Source organism: Crotalus tigris, unplaced genomic scaffold, assembly GCF_016545835.1.
Source record: "Crotalus tigris isolate CLP2741 ecotype Arizona unplaced genomic scaffold, ASM1654583v1 scf7180000024387.2241675, whole genome shotgun sequence".
Taxonomy (NCBI): Eukaryota; Metazoa; Chordata; class Lepidosauria; order Squamata; family Viperidae; genus Crotalus; species Crotalus tigris.
Window position 1 is genome coordinate 1015122 of NW_024100557.1, and position 23532 is coordinate 1038653.

Here is a 23532-nt window from a genome sequence, read left to right on the forward strand (position 1 = left end):
GACAGTGAGTTAATTGATACAGAACATCCCTGTCTCCGGCAATCTAAAAACTCTAGGGCTACCAGTGCATGTAACATAGATGTGTGTGCGAACAAGAATATCAACCTTGCTGTCAAGCAAAATCAAGCTTCTAATAGCGAGTGTCACACAAAGTGCACTAACCAAATAGATAGTAAGACAATAGGGGAACTCAGGCACCACACAGGTTACGTAGAAAGTAAACACAGGGTCAGTCATAAAGGACTCAAATGTCTATACACCAATTCACAGAGTATGAACAGCAAACAGGGTGAACTAGAAATTCAGGTTAATGAGGGCAAATATGATATTGTTGCCATTACGGAAACATGGTGGGATGAAACCCACACATGGAACACACAGCTAGAGGGATTTAAATTATTTAAAAGAAACAGACTAAATAAAAGAGGAGGCGGAGTTGCTCTATATGTAAGAAATAACTACATCTCTAGAGAAATATAGCACAACAATGATGAAAACTGTCCTGAATGCATTTGGTCAATATAAAAGGGGGGAAAAACGACATTACCATAGGTGTATACTACAGGCCACCCAACCAAACAGAGGAACTAGATGAACTTTTTGCTAGTCAGCAAACAAAGGTATGTAGGAAGCACATCACAATAGTAATGTGGGACTTTAACTACCCTGACATCAACTGGGAGACAAACTCTGCACCAAGTGGAAGATCAAACAGATTCCTGACAAACCTAGCAGACAACTTTGTCTCCCAAAAAGTAGAGAAGGGAACTAGGAGATTAGCCATTTTGGATCTAATTCTCACTAACAGAGATGAAATGATAGAAGGTGTTGAAGCCACAGGAACCTTGGGAGGAAGTGATCATGCAATATTGGAATTCAACATTATGGAAGCACAAGCAATAGAACACAGTCAAACTAGAGTCTTGGACTTTAAGAAGAGCTAATTTCAATAAACTTAGAGAGGGCTTGGGAAGGATTTCATGGATGAGAATCCTCAAGGGGAAAACAACTCAAGAAGCTTGGGAAATTTTGAAAAGTGAAATAATAAAAGCCCAGTCCAGTACAATACCAACAAAGAGGAAAAATAACAGCTCTCAAAAGAAACCAGCATGGCTGCATAAAGAACTCTCTGATAAATTGAAAGATAAAAAGGACAAGTATAGAAAGTGGAAAGAGGGGCACATAACTAAGTCAGAATATCAACAAATAGCCCGAGCCTGCAAAGATGTAGTGAGGAAAGCTAAGGCTCAAAATGAACTAAGGCTTGTGACCAAAGTCAAAAATAACAAAAAAAAGCTTCTTTCAACATGTAAAAACAAGAAAAAAGTGAAGGAAGTGATTGGTCCATTAGTGGGGGAAAGTGGCTAGAAGGTGACAAGCAACAGGGAGAAAGCAGAACTATTTAACTCATTTTTTGCATCTGTCTTTACACAAAAGGAAAAAACAGACCAACCTACTAAAAATAGTGCCATAAAAAATAGAATAGAAACGCAAGTTAAGATAGACAAGAAAACGGTAAGTGAGCACCTGTCCAGCCTAGATGAGTTCAAATCACCAGGACCAGATGGATTACACCCCAGGGTTCTCAAGGAACTGGCAGATGTGATCTCAGAATCATTGAACTATATTTTTCAAAGATCCTGGAGCACTGGGGAACTACTGGAGGACTGGAAAAGAGCTGATGTAGTTCCCATCTTCAAAAAAGGAAAACAAATGGACCCAGGAAATTACAGACCTTTCAGCCTGACCTCGATACCTGGAAAGATTCTGGAAAAGATAATCAAACAACGAATCAGCAAACACCTAGAGGCAAATAAAGTCTTTACTAAAAGCCAACATGGGTTTGTCAAAAACAGATCATGCCAGACAAATCTTATTGCATTCTTTGACCAAGTGACAAAATTAGTGGATCAGAGGAATGCTGTGGATATAATTTAGTTGGACTTCAGTAAGGCATTTAATAAAGTAGATCACAACCTACTACTTGATAAGATAGAAAAATGTGGGTTAGACAGCATCACCACCAGATGGATCCATAGCTGGCTGACTGGCCGTACTCAGCGTGTGGTCCTCAATGGAACCGCATCTACATGGAAGGAAGTGAGTAGTGGGGTGCCCCAGGACTCTGTTCTAGGCCCAGTGCTCTTCAACATCTTCATCAACGATGAAGACGAGGGGATAGATGGGGAAATCATCAAATTTGCAGACGACACCAAGCTGACAGGAATAGCCAACACTTCAGAAGACAGGCTTAGGATACAGGAGGATCTGGACAGACTTGAACACTGGGAGCTATCTAACAAAATGAAATTCAATGGTGAAAAAAGTAAGGTTCTACATTTAGGCAAAAAAAAAATCAAATTTACAGGTATAGTATAGGGGGTACCTTGCTCAATAGTAGTAACTGTGAGAGGGATCTCAGAGTCCTAGTGGACAATCACTTAAATATGAGCCAGCAGTGTGCTGCAGCTGCCAAAAAGGCCAACACAGTGCTAGGCTGCATTAACAGGATAGAATCAAGATCATGTGAAGTATTAATACCACTTTACAGTGCCTTGGTAAGGCCACACTTGGAATGCTGCATCCAGTTTTGGTCACTGCGATGTAAAAAAGATGTTGAGACTCTAGAAAGAGTACAGAGAAAAGCAACAAAGATTAGGGGACTGGAGGCTAAAGCATATAAGGAAAGGCTGCTGGAATTGGGTATGTCTAGTTTAATGAAGAGAAGGACAAGGGGGGACATTAGCAGTATTCCAATATCTCAGGGGCTGCCACAAAGAAGAGGGAGTCAAGCTATTTTCCAAGGCACCTGAAGGCAGGACAAGAAGCAACGGATGGAAACTAATCAAGGAGAGAAGCAACCTAGAACTAAGGAGAAACTTCCTGACAGTTAGAACAACCAGCGGAACAACCTGCTTCCAGAAGCGATGAATGCTCCAACACTGGAAGTTTTAAAGAAGAGACTGGACAGCCATTTATCTGAAATGCTATACGGTTTCTTCCCTGAGCAGGGGGTTGGACTAGATGGCCTCCAAGGTCCCTTCCAACTTTATTATTATTACTATTATTTATTATTATTATATGCTTTTTGCACTCCAAAGATTGCTAGCTTCATCAGAAGCATACCTTTTACAAAAAAAAAAAACCACAAACATTATCTTCACAAATAGCAATTGCTGTACTTTTTTTCCCCCCTACAAAATGGAATTTTGTCCAGGAAGAAAAAAAATGAGAAGCACAAAAACATGGAAGACAGGATGCTTCATAGAGATTAGCCAATTTATTAGAGATAAATAGGACTTAATCCTAACAGACTATTTGCAGCAGATAAAAAGATGTTAAGAGTGGTAGAATATGGAAAGTTGATGAGGCTTTATACATAAATATTCTGAGTTTGGGATGGCTGGCAGAGGGAGGGACAGAGGCAGAGATTGAAGCAGCTGTACTTTATCTGAAGTAGCTATAGCTTCTTTAACAGAATAACAGAGCTGGAAGGGATCTTGGAGGTCTTCTAGTCCAACCCCCTCTTCAAGCAGGAGACCCTATACCAGGGATAGGCAACCTTGGCTCTTTTATGACTCGTGGACTTCAACTCCCAGAATTCCTGAGCCAGCATGGTTGGCTCAGGAATTCTGGGAGTTGAAGTCCATGAGTTATAAAAGAGCCAAGGTTGCCTACCACTGCTCTATACCATTTCAAATGTTGTCCAAGCTCTTCTTAAAAACCTCCAGTGTTGGAGCATCCACAACTTCTGGAGTCAAGTCATTCCACTGATTAATTCTTCTGTCAGGAAAGTCATCCTTCCTTCTAGTTCTCTTTTTGATTAGTTTCCATCCATTGCTTCTTGTCCTGCCTTCAGGTGCTTTGAAGAATATGTTGACCCCCGTATGTGGCAGCCCCTCAGATATTGGAACACTGATATCATGTCACCCCTGGTCCTTCCTTTCATTAAACTAGACTTACCCGTTCTTCATAAGTTTTAGCCTACAGTCCCATCATCTTTGTTGCTCTTCTCTGCACTCTTTCTAGAGTCTCAACATCTTTTTGACATTGTGTAAACCAAACTGGATGCAATATTCCAAATGTGATCTTACCAAGGCATCAGAATGGCTTGATATTTTGTCTATGGCTTATATTTCTGCTACAGTGACAGTACATTCTTTCTTAAAATGCCAAAAAGCTGTCCTTTAGATTTATTTAGTAGGCTCTTTTGTCATTTATTTTGTTCATTTGACTTTTACAATTGGAGCCACTTAATGCAGACTTTCACATTCACAGGAAAAATATGGAAATTGGATTATTTTTTTAAATAAATGTACATATACCCTCTGATTTTACATCTTATTAGAAAATGCATGTTTGAAGTTTTTCCTTTTTCCTTTGAAAAGCCAAGTTACAAACATAAACAATATTTTTTATCCTAATCGACTTTTTCCAAATGTTGCTTTTTCAGCGTTATCCTTTATTCATCACCATATTCTAATTTGATCATCCCATTCTTATATATAACACTTATATCACATCTTCTAAGACGCAGAGAATTACAAATCATTTCAGATATCTTGGTTAAACGACTGTAGAAATTAGCTCAGACAAGAAAACTCCGTTATTTTACAGTATTCATTTTTTTTTTTTTAACAAATGGAGAGGGGAAAATGATCGTACCCTAACTAATAGGACACTTGATCCTTTTGAACTTTTGGTTTTATTTTCAGCCCACCTCCTCCTGTTGTAACTCCGCGTGGGAACTTTCAACTGCGAATCTGCTCTGGATTGGTGGAAGTCAGCCAATACTAGCTGGAAACAGTGCAAAGCCATGTGGCTCTGATGCTCCGTTTTTCCGCCCAACGCGGCATTTCTACGCCTCTGTTCCACCGCAGGGTAAAGTTCCCGCTCGCCGAGGCGCCCACGCTCTAACGCTCCGCCCAGACAAGAAGCCATCCCGACCAACGCCGTCCGCACCACGTGACCCAGTTCCCGTGCCGGAATTTCTTCCCCGGCGGCTGATCTCTAGGGGTAACCGTCTCGCGATACCTTTTGTGATCTCGCTCGTCCGAGCGCTCCGCTTCTCGCGAGATCCCTCGACAAGATGGCAGCGCGGTTGAGCTGGTGAGCGGATCGGTGAGCGGAGGAGGCGACTCCGAAAGCAGCTCGGCTGGAATCGGAGGTTCTCCGCTCGCGGAGTGTCCCCGGCTGGGGGAATGCCGACCGGACGGGACTCGCCACCGCGGCTCTGAGCGCCCCGAGTCCTCCGCAGCCTTTGCAGCACCGTGTCTCCCCATCGTGGCCCCCCAACGCCCGGGGCCGCCGCTGGCGATGACCGGAGAGAAGCTGCGCTCGCTGCGCAAGGACCACAAGCCCAACAAGGAGGACGGGGACCTGCTGGGGCCCGGCGAGGAGGAAGCGGCGGCCACGCCTGGCGGAGGCGCCTTCACTAGCGCCCGGGCGGGAAGCGGCAAGGGCAGCCGCGGCTCGACCCACCGCATCTTCACCAACCATCACCGGCTGCCGCTGAAAGGAGGGCCCGGGGGCTCTTCCCTCACCGCCTCTACCCTCGACCCCATCAAGCTCCTCCCGAGCCCGCAGTTCCCCGTGCATGAGTGCGTCTTCAAGGGGGATGTGAGGAGGTTGTCCGCGCTGATCCGCACGCAGGGCATCGGCCACAAGGATAATCACGGTAAGAAGCCGTCCTCGCCCTTCTCTGCTCGTAATGAAGGTAGAGCCTTCATTACGACCCGTCGCTTTGGAAAGAAGGGTCTGCCGTGACCCTTCGATTCTCCTGGTGTTACTCATAACTTACTCATAGTAATTTTGCCTGTCCCTTTTCAGTATTAATCTTCAGTTCTCCCTCTCCAGGAGAAATTAGGTGTCTGCCGTTGCTTTATACCATCCCTAGAGTTACAACTCTCTCTCTCTTAAGAGGGGATCTCTTAAGAGGGGACGGTCTTTTCTACTGTCCTGAATAATCAAATATAACTAATTCCTTCCAAGCCTTGCAAATACCTCCTGTTGCTTTTTTTTTTCTTCCCTTCCTGTCCTTTTGCCCACAAGTACAGGTTTCACTTTTTTCAGATGGGGAACTAGTACTTTAACTGGATATTTTTATCTTTATTGAAAAATATGTCACTGCATTTTAATCTTGAGAATTTCAGAACCAAACCTTCGAGGAACCCAAGCTTTAATTCAAGTTGTTCCTGTAGCATTTCAGGTTACGAGCCGATTATGGGCTATTTTAAATGTTGAAAATGTTATTATTAAAAGGATTGTTTTTTGATAAAAATGTATTTGTAGTTATGCTTTTGAAGAAATAAAATTCTTGTTGAAAAATCCACGTTGCATACAAACGGTTGATGGAGTATTTTTCTTCTTTAAAAAAAGATACCATTTTATGAGTTTTCTTCCTATTTTAGTCTCCTAATTCTACATTTATCTAAGTTATATTCTGTTGAAGGAAAACAGTTACCCAATCAGTGCTTTAAAAACAATGTCTCAAGCCCAAAGAGAATGTACTAGTCAGAAATGTAGGTTTAATAACCAAGCCTTCACTTATCGTTTTCTTTTACAATCTGTTTTTTTTTTACTGATCATAATAATAAAGGAGAATATTTGTAAATCATGGTTGAAATGAGGTATGATGACGTTTGGATAATGAAATGTCTGTAAGAAAACAACCAGGCATAGAGAGCACCAATGGCCCCTGATCATTATGAGGGTAACTTTGCCATTTTCATGTTCTATGAAGTTTTTTAAGGTTTCATCTGTACTACATTCTATAGTTCTTCTCCATTAGTACAAATATCTTTTGTGATTTATCACTGCCTAGTGCAGTGGTTCTCAACCTTTCTAATGCCGCGACCTCATAATACAGTTCCCCATGTTGTGGTGACCCCCAACCACTTATACATCACCGGGTGCCAGGGGCGTGGCCAAAGAAAAGGGGGAAAAATGGCGGACAGCCTTGTTTGGCGACCCCCGTGAAATGGTCGTTCGACCCCAAATGGGGTCCCGACCCACAGGTTGAGAACCACTGGCCTAGTGCAAGGGTAGGCAACCTTGGCTCTTTTATGACTCGTGGACTTCAACTCCCAGAATTCCTGAGCCATGCTGGCTCAGGAATTCTGGGAATTGAAGTCCACGAGTCATAAAAGAGCCAAGGTTGCCTACCCCTGGCCTAGTGTTAAGTGAAATGTATCTGAGTAAATGGCAGATTTGCCAGCTTCAGTCCTAAACACTAGGACTTAACAAGTATTTTGTTAGCAGTATGTAACCTGTTCATAGGAAATGCTGCCTTTCTTATAAGAGAATAGGAATGCAACCCTTCTGGAAAAAAAAAGAAAACCTTAGCCCTTGGGATATGTGTCAGGGTTACTTTTTGTTAGGTTTTTCCAGCATAATGATATCACCTTTCTTTTTCATCTCTGGTGAATTGCCATGTTAGCTAGTTTTTAAGATCGTGATACTCTCTTAAGAACTATGCTTCATTTTTAATAACATGTATTAAAAGTAAGTTGATTCTATAACCATTAATATTAATCTAATAGACAATATATGTAGCTCAGGGTTGAACTGTGAAGTTCTTGGTGCTCTCTGACCATGGTTGCTTGCTTGCAGACATTTCATTAGTCAAGTAAGTAGCTTCAGTGCAAATGAGGATGGGGTTTGCTTATGTATATATTAGTGGCTGCAGACTGCTATCTATAAACTGTTATTCAGTTAGGATGCCGATAACAAATTTTGCTTAACAAATTCAGATTCAAAAGAGAAATTGATTTAGGATATAGAAATATATGTTGTATCTCTCAGCTCCTAATTGTACACAACATTTTCCTCAACAAACCTGCGAAAGATGTCACATATGGCCAGCAGTTGTCTCGCAAAGGGTTAGGTGGGCAGGCCTCAGCAGCAGCAGGAGCAAGATAACAGCAAAAGTCACTTGGGGAAGCAGAGCACAAGGCAGCAGGACCTTTGGAGTGCAGGAAGGCAAGGGACAATTGCAGCTGGGACAACTGAGGCTTCCTGGGGTGGCTGCAGTTTTTCATGACGCTGCTGGGTCTTCCCAGAATGGCTGCATGTTTTGCACTGCTGGAATAAACTGACCTTCCCAGGCTGCAGCTTTGCACTGTGCTACTGAGCTTAGGGTGGCTGTAGCTTCACACCATGCTGCATTGGTGGGATGGCTGAAGCTTCCAGGGTTGGCGGCAGCTTCATGTTGTGCTGTGGCTCAGGGGCTTCTTGCAGCTTAGAACTGTGGCATGCCAAGGAGCCCCTCAAGTGCAGCATGGCAAGCAGCCCCAGAGTCATACGGTTTTGAAGCTTCTTGCTGCCCCACAAGGCAGAGTGCCTGGCAGCAAAAGAGCAGAGATTTTTTTGGGGGGGGGGGGAATAGGCAATTGTGGGAAGTTGAAAGGAAGGCAGTTCCTTACCTTGGAAAAACCAAAGCTTGAGGCTGAGAGGAACCAAGCCAGAATGCCTCAGATTGGGGTGGTTCTTGGCTAATGACTGATGGAATTTGGTTAATGACAATAGGGAGTGCCATCACTAAATAATACGTTACAGCTGTATCACTTAGCAATGGAAATTCCAGTCCCAAATACTGTCATGACTCAAGGATTATCTGTATAACTCATAAACCAACAAGATTTAAGCAGAGACTGCAAATTAGGAAGGAATAGGTATTGCGTGGCACGTGGCTCATAGATCCTCTTCTGACTGCCTTCCATAACCCTAAATTAAGTTGATTTGAAGAAGTATATGCTATATTCCAAATTACATATCTCTAGTATGTTTCGTACCTATAAGATTTGCAGGTGAGAGTGGACAACTTTTTAACATTCCCAACTTGCTAAACTACCATTCTTAATAGCTCAAGGCAGCATGAATAATACTGAAGAACGCTATGAGTTGTAAATAATTGGAAGGCCACAGATTTTCTACCACCTGGTAAAGAAATCTGAATTGCCTTCTATTTGTTCAAACATGAGCAGTGTCAAACCTCTAGGTGTTAAGATATCAGTAATATGTTTGTTCCAGTTGTGAACAATTCAGAATTTTTTTAAAAAAAATCTAGAAACAATTATTTTACTGTGTTGAGTGTGTATGCTTTTAGTCAGCTTTTTTAAATCTTGGCAACTGCCTAGACAAATTCCTGCAGTTTTCTTGGTAAACTTTTTCGGAAGTGGTTTGCCATTGCCTCCTTCCTAGGGCTAAGAGGGAGTGACTGGCCCAAGTTCACCCAGCTGGCTTTGTGTCCAAGGCAGGATTAGGAGTCACAATGTCCCGGTTTCTAGTCTTGTGCTGAAACCATTACTCCAAGTTGCTAATCAGATGTTTCATCAGTTAGTACTCAAGGGATAAAGCAATTATTCCTTCTCACGCCTCTTTATATGTTTCATTGCAATGTAAATATGAACCAGCAAGAATTATCACCATTTTTTTAAACATTTTTAAAGCATTAAATTTGATTTGTGTCTTGTATGATTGCAAAGTGTGCCAATACAAAGCCACAACAATGTTACATTAGAGGAAATACTGTACTGTTTTCTTTTAGTTAATGCTGCACAGAATGTTGCATCTGAAAATTTCATTAGAAGTTTGTAGTGGAATGTAAGCCCAATACTTAATGCATGCTTAACATCATGTATATTCATACTTACTGAGGTAATCAGGGTTGTCAAATTGAAGGATATTTAAATATGCTAAATTACTTGTATATCTTTCTTTTTTTTTTGTATAAATAAAATCTGGAAAGAGAGATGCAGTTGTACAGCCTTACAATAATAAATACTTTAGACATTTTAAAATTGCAGGCTTAGATCCAGGCTATAAATATATAAACCTGTAGCAAAATGGATCATAACATTATGGTGATATACCTTCACTTTCCATGTATTTCACATGCTGAGTGTCTGTATTAGAAATGTAATGCTTGTGTTTAACAATTTCAGTGCATTTTTTAATGGCATTGGAGATACTTTTCTCCAGATTTGCCTTCAATAAAGTTCACAGTGTTTATTGGATTTCAAACATATTTGCTTCTGAGTTGTTCCACTTAATTCTCCAATTAAATTGTAACCTTTATAATCTAATAGCAGGCTTGTTCATACAGTATATTAAAACAGGTCTTCATGTAGCCACAGACATGGTTTGGTGTAATATATCTTAACAAGTACTAGTTCAAAGAGGCTTCATCACTTGATTAAATATGGTAGATTACAGGGAACGTAAGAAGTATTGAGAAAGAAGTATATAAGTCAATGAACTTTGTATGAATAAAAATCTACGTACTTTGTATGATGTTGGGGGTAGTTCCAAGTTATCAGGTTAGTGATTCCAGCCACCAGAGGTAACAGTTTAATATAGCTGAATTGTATTACTGTCATTTAATCTATTTCCAACCCTTCTATACACTATTTTGTTCTAAAACTCAGAATGCTACAAATCTGCTAATTGCATCAAAAATTATATTGTTTGCTTATTTTGTGTATGTTACTATTCCAGTTGTGATAGGGGTCTTTCATACAGCTAGACATATTGTTGAGTTTTACATCATTCCTTCTGTTAATTTTTTTTTCAGCTTTTTCTTCTTTTTTCCCCCTCTCATAAAAGCGAATGTTGCTTTTATCTTGAGCCTAATTGCTAGATGCATATCAAAGTCTTTCTTCTTGTATCACAACTACAGAAAACAACCTTCTTTATAATGTATAATTGTTATACAGATACTCCTCAACTTAACAGTTTGCTTAATGACCGTTTAAAGTTACAACAACCCTGAAAAAAAGTGACTTATGACTGTTTTCCATACTTATAACCGTTGCAGCATCTTCATGGCTGTCTGATCAAAATCCAAATGCTTAGGAGCCAGTTCATATTTATGAGGGTTGCTGTATCTGGGGAGTCATGTGACCATCTTTTGCAGCCTTTTGACAAGCAACATCAATGGGGAAGCCAGATTCACTTAACAACCATGTTACTAACTTAACAACTGCAATGATTCACTTAACAACTGTGGCAAGAAAAGTCATAAAATGGGACAAAACTCACTTAAAAAAATATCGCATTTAAATTTTGAGTTCAATTGTAGTAAGTTGATGACTACCTGTACATAGTCCTCACTTAATAACCAGTTACTTAGTGGCTGATCCCACAAAAGCTATTTACAACCCACTTAATGGAATTTTGATGGCTGTACCCCATGGTTATATGACCACATTTCAGGTGCCTGGCATAGAGCTCATCTTATTAGCCAGTTCCAGTGGTCTGCGGTCACATGACCATGATTTACAGCAGTTTTTGCCTGTTTCCAGCGAAATAAGCACATAGGAATACATGATTGTGATGTTTACTTAACAACTGTGGCAAAAAAAATCATTAAATTGGGTCCAGTCGCTTGGGTATCTTCACTTATGCCAAAAATTCCAGGCCTCCATTATGGTCCTAAGTAAAGGACTACGTGTATTCCATTTTCTTTATTCTTTTCAATTTATTTAAAATATTTCTTTGTTCCGTGGAGGTTTATGTAGCAAGCTATGGATTATTTCAGATTATTTTATTGTACTCAGCCCAGTTTGAAAATCTGGATTGAAGCTATGAATAAATATATAATTTTGGAGGGGGATTGAATAGTGATAGATCTATCTATTATGATAACACTGGAGACCTTTCAGACCTTAATTTAGGCCAGAATTTTGTGTCCTTTCTTCCAGCAGCTCCCCATCCCCCATTTTACTAGACTTCCTCTTATAAATTCTTAAGTATAAAAATAATACATGGATATATCATTTTATTCTGCTTGCTTCTAAAGTTAAAAACAATGACATTGTTACATATTTCCTAAATAAGCTCAGGATAATTAGCAGGCTATTTAATTGCACTGAGTAATATTTTAGTTAATTTAATATATTTTTTTCTTTATAGGGAATACTCCTTTACATCTTGCTGTGATGCTGGGTAATAAAGGTTCGTAAATATGTGTCAATATATCTATTTTATGTTAATGCATTATCACCAGTTAACCTCCAGAAACAGATTTTTCTTCCCTTAGCTATTAAAGCTTAGCATATGTTGAAATTGCTTGAAGATTTTGCTAAAGTGAACAACAAAACAATTTCTGTCTATACTTTTTCCTTCTACTCTAACTATCCCATTCTCTTTTAATCTTGGGACAGAATTATTTATTACATAAATTGAGAATGAAAACTCTCTTAAATTGGCTTCACTTCCTTGCTGATTATACGATCATTTCTAAAATTATACAATCTTCAGTACACTATTACAAGTTCTAGACTCTTTCATATATCAGTTCAACAACTGCCTTTAATAAGGTATCTTATTCTGTAGCTGGATCCTGGATCACACATTATCTCGAAATAATTGTATTCAATTACTGACTATCGATTAAAAGTTATTTGGTTCATCGGACATTTCCATTAATAGATTGTGAAGGCAATTTTTACTGTCCCCCCACCACACCCCATTACCTTCTCTACTACATCTTATGTAATTATAAGAATATTCTGTCCCTTCAAGGCAGACTTGATAACTTTTAAAGAAAAAAATTCTCAAGTTTTTATTTCATGTAATCTTCCTGGTGGTAGAGTTATTGAGTTGAATTAAGAAAAAACTGCCGTTTATCTTATTGGAATCAATGGGACAAGTTGATATGATGGAATGTACTAGCCTGGATTCCCAGGAGGAAGTCCAGATTAGTACATTCCATCTGAGTTATTCAGGACAAAAGCTTTGATTCTATTGGAACCAAAGCATAGCTAATTTCTTTTGATTCAGCCCACTGTGCTTGGAAATCCACACAGTACCTTTATATAGCTTGTACCAAAATAGTAACTCAGAATGATTCAGAAGCAAACAGTATCCTCCATTAATTTAACACACAGCTCCATTACAAGAAAGTTGTTATTTTTATGTGATTAGTTAATGGAAACTTAATATTATTGTTTTATCTAATATAATTTATTACAGAATGTGCTCACTTGCTTTTGGCCCACAATGCTCCCGTCAAAGTGAAAAATGCTCAGGGATGGAGTCCTCTTGCAGAAGCCATCAGCTATGGAGATAGGCAAATGAGTAAGCAATTATTTCTCTGATTTTATGTAAGAAACCTATTTAGTCTTTGAAGGAACAATATGCGAAGTGCTGAAGAATTGAGGTTTCACTGCAACTGTGAATAAATCAAGAACAAAGTGCATTTGTGCGTACAGGTAGTCCTGTACACAAAACTGACTGGCCATTTAGTGACCGAAATTATCCCCAAAGGTACAATCCAGTTCTGAAATTCAAGTGGGCAGGAGAGCTCCCACTTGTCACAGTCACGTGACCACATTTCAAATTGAAGCAGCCATCCTGTATTTATGGCCATTTGCCACAATCTGCAATCACATGATCACGATTTACAATGTTTTCGCCAAACTTTGTCATGTAATTTTTGTTTTTGTTTGTTCGTTTCTAAAGCAAATATTTTCTTCAATATACTGTGTTTCCCCCAAAATAAGACTCAACTGGAAAATAAGCCCTAGCATGATTTTTCAGAATGCTCGTAATATAAGTCCCACTCCCAAAATAAGCCCCAGTTAAGATCATCAGTCAGACAGACGCATTTAGTACCATATTTCCCCGAAAATAAGACCTAATTGGAAAATAAGACCTAATGCGTCTTTTGGAGCAAAAATTCATATGCCTGGTTTTATTTTGGGGGAAACACGGTATTTGTATTTGCTTCTTATATGTATTGTATTTCTGTGATTTATGGCTTACAGTGAATTTATTTAGTTACAGCACTCTTAAGGAAACTGAAGCAACAATCTAGGGAAAGTGTTGAAGAAAAGCGACCTCGATTATTAAAAGCCCTGAAAGAGGTAACTAATTAAATGAGGATTCTATCACAATGCTATTAATTTTAATAAAATGGTTTGGTTGCATTCATTTTCAAAGTTACAATTTTCCTAATTAAACCTTACATTTCTAAATGTCATTTTGCTGTGCCAGATTTTGGTGCTGATCTATAAGTGAATCATTATGTAGCAGTAGTATGGATTTTTGGAAAAAAAATGTTGTGGGTGTACTTCTGAGTTGTATGATGCTAATGCCTGCTGGAAACACCAGGCATTGATAAAAACCTGTTTAACATTTAAAGTCTCAGGAGATGATGCAATTAATATGTTCTAGGTTAATTTGGCTTTGGTTTTGGTTGGATTATTCTAAATGTTAACAAATTATGTACGCAGGCCTGTAACTGCTCCATCTCAGCCTATTCACAGTGGTCCTGTGAATGGTAATATAAAATTAAATCAGCTGTGGGAAAGCAGAAGCAATTTTGAACAGTGATCTCTTGTAATCCTAACCATATGTGATTTGCATATCATAAAATGAAATATCTTTCTAAGATAATATGATAAGTAAATTAATTAAATTTTTGTTGTTTTACAAATATGTTTTGTAAGACCATGGTAAAATAGCCAAATTGAAGTATGCATTCAAATATTTTTTTTAAAAAAAAAGTCACGATGTATTAAGTTTTAAATGTAGTATTTCTCTTCAGCTAGGTGACTTTTATCTTGAACTTCACTGGGATTTTCAAAGTTGGGGTAAGTTTTTTTTTAAATGCATAGAGTCATTGATGACATACCGTCAAATTGCTTATGATTCCTAATGACCACTCATATAGACTATAGAGAGATTAAAAACTTATCAGTACTTCTCCAGAAAATAATTTCTGCTTAGAAAGGTGCAAATTCATAAAATACATTTTTATGTAACTTTATAGGAGCATTTCATCACATTTATATGAACCGTGGTGGTGAAGTAGTTAGAATGCAGTATTGCAATTTTAACCGGATCAAGGTTGACTCAGCCTTCCATCCTTCCAAGGTTGGTAAAATGAGGACCCAGATTGTTGGGGGCCACATGCTGACTCTGTAAACCGCTTAGAGAGGGCTGTAAAGCACCATGAAGCGGTATTTAAGTCTTAGTGCTATTGCTATTGCTGTGCTTGTGAGGCATGTTAGATACATAAAATCCAAATGCCATTAATTGTACAATATGTTTACAGAGTTCTGGTATTTAATATTTTAATTATGTATATAATACATTTTAAAGACTATAGTGAATTGTAAAACTGGTATAGCATTACACTAATGAATGAAAGCAGCACGTGGGTGATTCTTTGCTGAGGAGCTTCTGTTCTGCCATTATGTGCACTAATCTACTGGAGAAAAGGGCCTTGACCAGTGGAATTGTACAGAGGAAAGCTTCCATCCCACTTCAGATCCCAACTATGCAGCTTCATAGTTGTGGCCAAACTTTCATGTATTTCTCTCATTATTATATAAAATCACCCTTTAGGACCAAGGTTTCCCAACCCTGGCAACCTTAAGATACGTGGACTTCAACTCCCCCTGCTGGCTGGGAAATCCTGGGAGTTGAAGTCCATGCATCTTAAAGTTGCCAGGGTTGGGAAACACTGATGTAGTCATTGGTGCTTTATGGAGGGATTCCAGAATGAGCAGCTGCTTAGGGTCTATAGCTATTTGATATTTGTGTTGATGTTTCATTTCATGTTGCTGTTTCTCCTAAGCATAAGTGTAGTATGTTATAGTTGGGACATGTTTCTCCCCTGATCTGACTTAAAAAAGAATTCCAATTTGTGACATCATCTGTTCCTTGATTATGTTATTCTGTCTCTTGTTCCCTCAGTCATAGTTAATAGATTAGGAGCAGCCCCTCAGCATGTGTGCTTCATCCCTCTCTCTGGTGTTTTGAGTTTCTCAGTGCTTCACATGCAATTTCCAATTTAATTGCCCTTCCCCATTTTCCATATAAGTTGCTGTTACATCTGTATCTTATTCAGACTTTAACCCCCACTTCTGGCTGTGGTTTAAAAGCTATGTGTGATTAGCATTCAAATTAATGAAGTAAGAGTAATGACAACAAGAGAGTAATTGTTTGACTAATCAGAGAGAAAGCCCAGCAGTTAGAAATATATTTCTAATGTAACCAGTTAATGATTCATTTTAGAAATATCTGTATTGACTCAATATTGTAACAGAAATTGTTTACTGAAAGAAAGAATTGTAATTGTAATGTTATTTTTAATGCATAACATTACTTTGTAAACCATTCAGAGGGTGTTTTGCAAAGTGATTAAATGTTTTTTTGAGTCCACTGCTCAAAGCATCCAGAGCAGACCTGCAAAGCAGTTGCATTGAAATTTGAGAGGCTGCAGTGCTTTGATCCTTCAAAGAGTTCATACCGTTTTCCTTTTAGTATTTTATTGTTTCTTCCAAACAGAAACTGAAAAGGGTTTTGTTACTTTGTTATGCAGTATATTTGATAACTCTTAAAAATGTAACTATCAATTTGAATTCCCAGAATTTTGGTTCTGTAATAAAAAAAGTATTTTGGTATTATTATATATGAATTGATACATTATAATGACATTTAATCAAATTGTCTCATTTTTGTCAAATTCAGTGCCTTTACTTTCCCGAATCTTGCCTTCTGATGCATGTAAAATATACAAACAAGGTATAAATATCAGGTAAGAATATTCAACTTGCATTACATTAATCTATCATTTTTGCTTTAGAGTTTTAATATTTCTTTTTTCCATATAATTTAATGTAATTAAGAGAAGCAAATATTAACCTTTTTGGTTAGGAAATAAATTGTACTTAACAAGTTTACCAAGATTTTCATTAGAATTACCTTCATATTTTCTGTAATGTTCTGAAAACATTGATAAATAGAGCCCATGATATGGAATAACTTCACGTGATGATAGACCAGTGACAGAAACCGGGAACAAGAGAATCTTCAGGTAGTCCTTGACTTACAACCACAATATTTCTGTAACATTCAGATCCCAACTTTCTGTAAAAGTGTAACATTTGTTAAGTGAGTTTTGCCCCATTTTACGACTTTTCTTGCCACAATTGTTAAGCGAATCACTGCAGTTGTTAAGTTAATAACAACAATGGCTTCCCCATTGACTTTACTTGTCAGAAGGCTACAAAAGTTGATCACATGACCACAGGACACTACAATTGTCCTAAATATGAGTCAGTTAATAAGCATATGAATTTTGATCACGTGACCATGCTGTAACGGTCATAAGTGTGAAAAACAGTCATAAGTCACTTTTTTCCAGTGCCATTGTAACTTCATATAGTCATTAAATAAATTGTAAGTTGACGACTACCTGCATAGGAAAACGTAATGTCAGTGGCCATGACAAGGCAGGGGTTAAGTGAGTCACACTCAATTTAACCACCTTTTATATTGTGGTTATTAAGCAAATCACTGCAGTTCTTAAGTGAATCACATGGTCATTAAGCGAATCCGGCTTCCCTCATTGATTTTGCTTGTTGGAAACTGGCTGGGAAGGTTCTACATGGGGATCACATGAACCTTGGGTTGTTGCAGCCGTTGTAAATGCATGCCAATTGGTAAGCATGCACATTTTTTATCACATGACCGTGAGGACGCTGTAAGTTCAAGGACCAGTCATAAGTCACTTTTTTCAGTGCCGTTGTAACTTTGAACGGTCACTAAATACATGGTTGTAAGTCGAAGAGACTCATATACATGCATACATACATACATATCTTTGATAACTCTAAATACTTGAATCCCAGGTGTAGACGTTTTTAAAATTAATGAACTCCGGGATATAATAGCCTTTTTATTACTGAACTTTCATCAACTAGCTGTTGACATCATCAGAGTAAGGGTTGAATGATTAGGAAAACCTATACATAGTTATATGACCATTTTAATGGTCAAGATATAGAATGTATATATGGCATGCTCACAACCCGTTCACTCGCATTCAGTCCCAATAGTTCCGGCTTTAATGCAAAAGCCAGTCTTTGGCTGGGATTCAAAAATCCTGCCTCTCAGCTGTTCAGCGCTTGAGTTTAGCTGCGCTGCGCGCAACCACACGTTAATTGTTGCAGTCTTCGTGCGATGTATAGTCAGCACAGTCGTCTCACTCTGTCGAGTGCGGTTGCCGTGAATCTGGTTCTGCCATGGGAGACAGTAGATGTCCTCATGGGAGGGCACGTGTATGTATAGGTTTTCCTAATCCTTCAGCCCTTACTCTGATGATGTCAACAGCTAGTTGATGAAAGCTCAGTAATAAAAAAAGGCTATTATATCCCAGAGTTCATTAATTTTATTAGTTTTAAAAATGTGTGTGTGTGCAGCAAAAATATAAATTTAACACAGATATATATAACACACACACACATATATACACACATACATATATACATATACATATATACATATATGTGTGTGTGTGTGATATCTGTTAAATTTAGATTTTTGCTGACAAAGAATTAAAGGGAGACTAGTATAGCTATTTCGAGCTATTCAGCTCTCATCAGCTAGCCATACCCTTCTGAAATTCGAACCCAGGCCGCTTGCACGTTAGGCAGCTGTATTAACCTCTAGGCCACCTCACTTCTGTCAGCTGTACCAGGGAGGATATATATTAAGTGTTTTCTGGTGAAAACGGTCTAATAGAGCACCTGGTCTACCCAAATATGTGACTTCTGCTATTACTTTTGCCTTTCTGCCCCAATCTAGGAGCTTTAATTCTTTGTCGGAAAAAATCTAAATTTAACACAGAAATAGTTTATTACAGTAGCAACTTTAGCTATAAAAGCTATATTATATGTATATATATGTATGTATGTATGTATGTATGTGTATATATATATGTATGTATGTATGTATGTATGTATGTATGTACGTCTTTGGTTATTCGGGTTTTCTCCCACGTAAAATTGGAAGTGTCTTGGCGACGTTTCGACGAAGTCTCATTCGTCATCTTCAGGCTGGTGCTTTCGGCTTCGTGCTTCTAGGAGCAATGTGTGATTGTAGCTGTTTCCTCCTTTTAACTGCCAGTGGGGGTATGAACTGATTGGATGAGAGCTTGGATGTGTTCTGATTGGATGGAGGTGTGTTCTGATTGGTTAGGAGCTTGCCTGTGCTCTGATTGGCTGGGGGAGTGTTCTGTTTGGGTGGGGGCTTTGTTGTGCTCAGGTTAATCTGAGTTGCAGGGGGATTTAAAATGGTGAACTGCATTGCTATTTTTTGGCTTCGCGTTCGTGCCTCATCTTCATGGTGGGTGTCAGTTTGCTTCATGTATGGATTGGAGGGGTTTAAAGTGGCTAATGATGCAGCTGTGGTCTGGCTTCTGGTTTGTGGTCGTGCCTCATCATCGGTGTGGTTTTGGGTTTGCTTTTTGCGTGGATGTGTGGTGGTGACATCCTGTGTGGTTTTTGTGAGTGTGGGTCTGGTGTCATTTTTTGTGTTAGGGAGTCATTTGTCAATAAGGGCGGGTTTCCAAATGTCTGGTAGGCGGGAGGTTTAGAGGTTTGTATGTCAGATGTGTTCAGATTTCGAGTCTGATTCTGATGTTGGTGATTTCGAGTCTGAGTCTCAGAATCAGACTCGAAATAACCAACATCCTCTGCACCAGCAAGCCACCCAAAAGCAACTTACCCAAAGAGGAACAGACAGCACTACGTATCCTGAAAGAAGACACCAGCATAATAATCTTGCCAGCAGACAAGGGCAATGCCACGGTGGTTATGAACACATCTGACTACCAAACCAAATTAACCAACCTACTCCAAGACTCTACATACAAACCTCTAAAGACAGATCCCACCACCTACCTGGAAAAAAACCACCAGATCCAAAATAAAAGCCTCCCCCATTAGCGAAGAGATCCAGCAAAGAATCATTCCCAGAGAGAAATCATTGTCTATCCAACACATACTTCCTCTATAACGGACAAAAATACAAACAAATAGAAGGAGCACCCATGGGATCACCCCTCTCACCTGTCATTGCAAACCTCTACATGGAACACTTTGAAACCCAAGCTCTAGAAAAATCTGAACACAAACCCAAACTCTGGCTCAGATACGTAGCCGACACCTTCATAATCTGGCCACATGGGAAAGAAAAACTGGACAACTTCCTCATACACCTCAACAGCCTACACCCCAAAATACAGTTCATCATGGAAACAGAAGCTAATAACCAACTTCCCTTCCTAGATGTCTTAGTCTACAAGAAATCCAGTGGCTCCCTAGGACACACCATCTACCAGAAGAAAACACACACAAACCGCTATCTGCATGCTCTCTCACACCACCCCAGCACAGATCAACTCTGTAGCCAAGACACTCATCTCTAGAACAAAACACTTAGCTGATGAACAACACCTAAAAATCGAACTACACACTCTCACTAATGTACTTACAGCCAATGGATTCCAACGAAATAAGATTACCAAACTAATCCAAAAAGAAACCCCCACTAAAACCCAAGACAGAGAACAAGAAAATGGCAAAGCCCTCCTCCCTTACATAAAAGGCACCACAGACAGAATCAGTAAGATCCTCCACAAACACAACATTAAGACAGCATTCTGCCCAAACAGAAAAATATCCACCATCCTAAGAAATCCCAAAGATAAAATTGAATTAGAAAATCAAGGAGTATACGAAATCCCATGCACCACTTGTCCCACCACATACATCGGACAAACCAACAGAAGAATAAGTACACGCATTGAAGAACATAAGAACTCAGTCAAAAAAGAGGAACCAACTTCTTCCCTGGTCCAACACCTTAAAATCACAGGACATGAAATTGACTTTAAAAAGACCAGAACTATCGCCAAAACTGAACATTTTAATAACAGAATAATCAGAGAAGCCATTGAGATAGAAAAACACCCACACAGCATGAACAAACGAGATGATACCTCCCACCTACCAGCCATTTGGAAACCCGCCCTTATTGACAAATGACTCCCTAACACAAAAAATGACACCAGACCCACACTCACAAAAACCACACAGGATGTCACCACCACACATCCACGCAAAAAGCAAACCCAAAACCACACCGATGATGAGGCACGACCACAAACCAGAAGCCAGACCACAGCTGCATCATTAGCCACTTTAAATCCCTCCAATCCATACATGAAGCAAACTGATACCCACCATGAAGATGAGGCACGAACGCGAAGCCAAAAAATAGCAATGCAGTTCACCATTTTAAATCCCCCTGCAACTTAGACTAACCTGAGCACAACAAAGCCCCCACCCAAACAGAACACTCCCCCAGCCAATCAGAGCACAGCCAAGCTCCTAACCAATCAGAACACACCTCCATCCAATCAGAACACAGCCAAGCTCTCATCCAATCAGTTCATACCCCCACTGGCAGTTAAAAGGAGGAAACAGCTATAATCACACATTGCTCCTAGAAGCACGAAGCCGAAAGCACCAGCCTGAAGATGACGAATGAGACTTCGTCGAAACGTCGCCAAGACACTTCCAATTTTACATGGGAGAAAACCCGAATAACCAAAGACCTACATACAAACACCCGCGAAAACCTCAGAAAACGTGTGTGTGTGTGTGTGTGTGTGTGTGTGTGTGTGTGTGTGTGTGTGTGTGTGTGTATATATATATATATATATATATATATATATATATATATATAACATCTGTTCAGAGTATCAAGAGTCCAATAATGCTTTCTGTTTAACTGAAAGTGTCTATAATAAACAGTATATCTCTCTCTCGTTCTCATTTTGGAATATTTCTGCAGGCTTGATACAACCCTCATAGATTTTACTGACATGAAGTGCCAACGGGGGGACTTAAGCTTCATTTTCAATGGTGATGCTGTACCCTCTGAATCCTTTGTAGTTTTAGACAACGAACAAAAGGTTTACCAGCGAATACATCACGAGGTAGGCCATAGTGTGGCAAAGCCATTTGCAGGTGCTGTGTATTCGGACAACGTACGTTATTTTAGCATGGCTTTAAACCCAAAACAAATGGAAAAACCTAGGTTTAAAATGCGCAACATATAGCCTTGTGCAACGGTGTTTGCTCCCTTTTGAATTTGCTGATTTTTTATTTTATTTTTTATTTTTTGCAAAATGTAATACTTGTTTTATGGTAGGGTAGCAGTTCTCAGCCCAGGGCCATAAGGTGTCCTGGAGGCCCTAAGGTATTTCAAGAAGTTCACAGAAAAGTAAAGTGTATTATACTGCAAATACTGTCTTGTTGATGCCAGAAAACATGCCAGTTACCGTCCCATTTGCATATCCAGTAATGGAACTTGTACAGGAGGCACAGGAAACAAATAAGGTTGGGAGGCTGCCACGGACGAAAAAAGGTTGAGAAACACTGTTTTAGGGTGTTATTTGTTCCTTTAAGTTCCTCCCATTCTGGATAGGCTGCTAAAATGCTTTGACAGGCATACCAGTTTGAACCCTCAATTAAAGCCTTTATATTTCAACAGGAACCACATGAAGTGTTGATAACATTTATTGGAAAAGACAATGTAAAAATTCAAAAGTCCAAAGGGGAATGATACAGTTTTCCAGAACTGTAAGGTTTTAGTTCTGAATGCTATTTCTTGGAACAGAGCAAGCATTTTGTACAACAGATATGTATAGAAAAGGGCTATAGATGTACAATATTACTATTTTTAATAAAAAAAAGTAGGGCTGTTAGTTTAGTATTTTGAGCTTTTTTGTTCTATTTGTGTTTAGTGCCTAAAACTAATAGTAATAGTGGCATTTCACTTTAATTGCCAGCATACTATCATATACCATATTGCCCCATAAATAAGACCTAACCTTGAAAATAAGCTCTAGCTTGATATTTACATATGTACCTAATATAAGCCTTACTCTCAAAATAAGGGTAGGGCTTATACCCTCAAAATTGGGGGTGGAGCTGCTCCATGCGCCTGTACTGGCTTACCTCAGGTCTGCCGCAGCCAGGCCTCCCATGCCTCACAGCGCCGCGTTGACAGCCCCATTCAGAAGGAGCCTGCATGGCCACCACCCGCCCACTTTTTCAGCTCCTTACCACTGCTTGCGCATGGCACCCCCAGGCTTCATTTCACTGGCATAGGCCTTCAGGAAAGGCCTCTGCAGCTCAGAATGGAGCTCCAGGATGACAGGTGCATCACCCCCCAGCGTCCATTTCCCCAGCAAAGCCTCTGCAAGTTGCAGTCATAATTCTAGGACTACTTGTAGTGTTCTCTGCGTGATACTGTCTTTGGAAACTGCAATTCATTCATAATGTGGCAGCCTGTTGGTTGGAGCAATTTTAACTTGTAAACCTTCTGGGAATTTGTAAAACTTGAATTCTTTCAGACTTTGTTTGAGAATCAGTGGAGATGCTGCCATCCGTGTTTTGTTAATATAATTTTCCCCATTCAAGTTATTTTTGGTTTTAAGTTAAGGGTATTTTAATGATTATTGTTAGAGTTTTGTTGGTTAATTATCGCCCAGGAGTCCTTGGAGATGTAATAAATTATATCAACAGAAGGCATGGAGCAGATCTCCTAGCAGTGGATAAATTACATCCTTAAGAATAATTATTGGGAGACTCTCTGTTAAATACAAATTTGATTAGAGAAGAAAATGCTTATGTTTGGTTACATTTAATACTATTCAATTTTATA

The 23532-nt window shown here is 39.2% G+C and overlaps 1 protein-coding gene across 1 annotated transcript in view; it reads left to right on the plus strand.

Moving 5' to 3' along the window:
• The first annotated feature begins 5077 nt into the window (after nucleotides 1-5077).
• The window catches only part of ANKRD13C (ankyrin repeat domain 13C), a 32836-nt gene continuing 14381 nt past the window's right edge, over nucleotides 5078-23532 (plus strand). Inside the window, exons 1-7 of the mRNA XM_039329088.1 lie at nucleotides 5078-5677; nucleotides 11914-11955; nucleotides 12976-13080; nucleotides 13783-13868; nucleotides 14552-14597; nucleotides 16483-16549; nucleotides 21655-21799. Coding sequence (XP_039185022.1) covers nucleotides 5317-5677; nucleotides 11914-11955; nucleotides 12976-13080; nucleotides 13783-13868; nucleotides 14552-14597; nucleotides 16483-16549; nucleotides 21655-21799 — 852 coding nt within the window. The 5' untranslated portion in view covers nucleotides 5078-5316. The remainder of the gene's footprint in view (nucleotides 5678-11913; nucleotides 11956-12975; nucleotides 13081-13782; nucleotides 13869-14551; nucleotides 14598-16482; nucleotides 16550-21654; nucleotides 21800-23532) is intronic.